This window comes from Branchiostoma floridae, unplaced genomic scaffold (assembly GCF_000003815.2).
Source record: "Branchiostoma floridae strain S238N-H82 unplaced genomic scaffold, Bfl_VNyyK Sc7u5tJ_1520, whole genome shotgun sequence".
NCBI lineage: Eukaryota > Metazoa > Chordata > Leptocardii > Amphioxiformes > Branchiostomatidae > Branchiostoma > Branchiostoma floridae.
This window is the reverse complement of record NW_023365742.1, coordinates 84,204-87,732: the sequence shown is the minus strand read 5'-3', so window position 1 is coordinate 87,732 and position 3,529 is coordinate 84,204. Positions and strand designations below refer to the sequence as shown.

General features: G+C 40.9%; 1 protein-coding gene across 1 annotated transcript in view; it reads left to right on the top strand.

Annotated features, from left to right (window-relative positions):
- The window catches only part of LOC118408010 (pyridoxal kinase-like), a 13,415-nt gene extending 9,991 nt beyond the window's left edge, over nucleotides 1-3,424 (top strand). The window contains exons 8-9 of the mRNA XM_035808621.1: nucleotides 676-885; nucleotides 3,004-3,424. Of these exons, the coding sequence (XP_035664514.1) occupies nucleotides 676-885; nucleotides 3,004-3,116 (323 nt within the window). The 3' untranslated portion in view covers nucleotides 3,117-3,424. The remainder of the gene's footprint in view (nucleotides 1-675; nucleotides 886-3,003) is intronic.
- The last annotated feature ends 105 nt before the right edge of the window (nucleotides 3,425-3,529 follow it).

Sequence of the window (3,529 nt, the reverse complement as noted above, 5' to 3'; positions counted from 1 at the left end):
TATAAAATACTAATGTCACCGAAACTCAACATTTCTGGCTTTCATTCAGGTGTAATTTTTTGCAGATGCCGTAGAAAATTATCTGCACTTGCAATTGCTATTGAGACTAGGAAGGGGAGGATGGATACGAAACCTGTCTGGTATTTTTTGCTGGACCAGTCCGAAAAAAACGGATATCATTAACATTTAGTGGACTGGTTCTTGAACCAATGAAAATATGAATCTGTCCTTTAGGTGCAAATTGTTAACTTTATGTTATTATTACTTAGTAAGCAGCCATGCCAAAAGGGAAGAGGAGCCAAGTGTGATAAAATGTATTGACACATAACGGGGGCTGCCCTAAGATGGCATGCGCTCAAAGATAGTATGGATTATCATGCATAAGTACAATGTTTTTGTCGTCACTGACTATGCTGATTATAAAGGTAAATAAATCAAGTTCATGCACAGATGTCATTTGCATTCAACTTATATTGTTACATATCCATTTTCTGTTTACTTGGAAAAATACAATTTTAACAATAATGTTGGTAGTGCTGAATCGCTGCCATCACGGGTCACTGCATACTAGTGGCTTGTGTTGCTGAATATAGTCAACCACGAAAACAGCTCACAGCATTATTTTTAAGTTTGAAAATGAAAAAAAGTGGACAGGCTAATCCTAGAAGCAACAAGTAAAATTGGTGTGGCCTCATGGAGGTAGTATTTTCACTAGCGTTTGTGTGTGTGTGTGTCTGTCTGTCTGTGAACAAGATAACTCAAGAACAGCTGGATTAATATTGTTCCTATTCCTTAATTTTTTGTTGTTTTTGCTCCAGACTGCCTGTGAGAAGACCATTGCCACAATGCAGGCTGTTTTACAGAGGACATTGGATTATGCACAAAGTAGGTTGTTTTCTATATGATAATGATTTAACTGTTGTCCATCTCAACAGCTTTGCAGTACTCGAACAAATAGGAGACAGCCTTGACTAGTCTGAGCTTTGCTGTCCTGTATGATCAGTGTAGCTGAGAAGCTAGGTAGCATGCCACATAAGCCAAGGCATTGAATGTTTACCACAGTGCGTTTATGAAGGTTAGACATCCAGGTAAACAATATTCAAATACAATTCAATCTCTACAACTGGGTAAAAAATGGATATCTACTTCCGGACATTTCGAGTGACATCCATCACTCTTCTTCAGCATCACTAGAATGAACTGGCAGAACAATGCCATACAAGTACATGCAAAAGTCACTCAAATGTAAATCATGTTAGCATAGTTCCATATGGACAAAGAACACCAGAGGAAAAATGATTGTCCTTTGTGATGCAAAGTGGGGTCCCAAGTACTGAGAGTTCTATGTGGAGTTGCCAGGCCTTCTGGTTTAAGGTGGACTTGTAGATTTGCTCGTAGATGGCCTCCACTCATAGATGACTTCTGCATATGATGCTTACAAGTTAGTAGTTCAACCAGTTTTTCTAGTTAGCTGTACTTGTATTGAATTGTTCTGCCAGTTCATTCTAGTAACACTGAAAAAGAGTGATGGATGTCACTTGAAAAGTCCAGAAATAACTATCAGTTTTTTATCCAGTTGTAGAGATTGAATTGTATTTGAATAATGTTTACCACAATTATATATATTAAGTAAAGCATGGACCAGATCACCAACACACAGAGTAACAGGGAAGTGTTGAAGTCTTGAATTAATCTAAAGTTACAAATTTTCATAAGCTTGCATTTTTGCAGCCAACCAGCATTCCCATACTCAACTGGGCATTAGATTATCTTGGCTTGCCTGGTATTCTTGGCTAGAAGGACCAACCAGATACAATGTACCATTTAGAGGAAAGGTGAGCTTTGTAAACCCTGGAATTCCGGCTTCCCATCCATAGTTATAACGCAACCAAGGCTGTTACCATCATCTTCAACACCCTCATGTCATGACTTTGTGACTTCCAAGTCACATGATGACCCCTTTCCGAAAAATGGAGAATGCCATCTGAAGGCTTCTTAAGCTTCCTCTTCTTGCCAGCCTAGTTCTCCATGTTCAGTACTGACTGTTGCATGTGTTGTGTTCTGTAGAAGCAGCAGGTCCTGGTAACAAGGCCAGCCTAGTTCTCCATGTTCAGTACTGACTGTTGCATGTGTTGTGTTCTGTAGAAGCAGCAGGTCCTGGTAACAAGGCCAGCCTAGTTCTCCATGTTCAGTATTGACTGTTGCATGTGTTGTGTTCTGTAGAAGCAGCAGGTCCTGGTAACAAGGCCAGCCTAGTTCTCCATGTTCAGTATTGACTGTTGCATATGTTGTGTTCTGTAGAAGCAGCAGGTCCTGGTAACAAGGCCAGCCTAGTTCTCCATGTTCAGTACTGACTGTTGCATGTGTTGTGTTCTGTAGAAGCAGCAGGTCCTGGTAACAAGGCCAGCCTAGTTCACCATGTTCAGTATTGACTGTTGCATATGTTGTGTTCTGTAGAAGCATCAGGTCCTGGTAACAAGGCCAGCCTAGTTCTCCATGTTCAGTATTGACTGTTGCATATGTTGTGTTCTGTAGAAGCAGCAGGTCCTGGTAACAAGGCCAGCCTAGTTCTCCATGTTCAGTATTGACTGTTGCATGTGTTGTGTTCTGTAGAAGCATCAGGTTCTGGTAACAAGGCCAGCCTAGTTCTCCATGTTCAGTATTGACTGTTGCATGTGTTGTGTTCTGTAGAAGCATCAGGTTCTGGTAACAAGGCCAGCCTAGTTCTCCATGTTCAGTATTGACTGTTGCATATGTTGTGTTCTGTAGAAGCAGCAGGTCCTGGTAACAAGGCCAGCCTAGTTCTCCATGTTCAGTATTGACTGTTGCGTATGTTGTGTTCTGTAGAAGCAGCAGGTCCTGGTAACAAGGCCAGCCTAGTTCTCCATGTTCAGTATTGACTGTTGCATGTGTTGTGTTCTGTAGAAGCAGCAGGTCCTGGTAACAAGGCCAGCCTAGTTCTCCATGTTCAGTATTGACTGTTGCATATGTTGTGTTCTGTAGAAGCAGCAGGTCCTGGTAACAAGGCCACCGCTGCTCAGCGAGAACTTCGTCTGGTCCAGAGCAAGAAGGACATCGAGGAACCCTCCGTCACCTTAAAGGCCAAGTCTCTTTAACCCCCAACACACATGTAGACATCTGGCAGGACTCAAACAACTAACATGATGATGTGATGGACTGACATGTTCTCACATACATTTGATATGAAAGTGGTTATGGGCAAAACAACACAAATATCAGGGATGAAGCTATTGATCACATGTTGATCATTATTGATTAAAATTTGGTTTATCTTCAAGTCAAAACCATAGAGTAAATGTAATTTCTCTGCCAAAGCAATACTTCTGTATACATCTACTAGACTGTTAAATGTTGCCAAATGGTAGATTTCCAACAGATTCTTAACTCTTTTAATTCCTCTACATTAAAAGTATGTATTAATGCAGGATCAGTAATAATCTCCATCTGCACACTTAAGATATCCAGGTTTGTAAGACATTGAGTAGCAGAAACAGTATCTATGCACGAC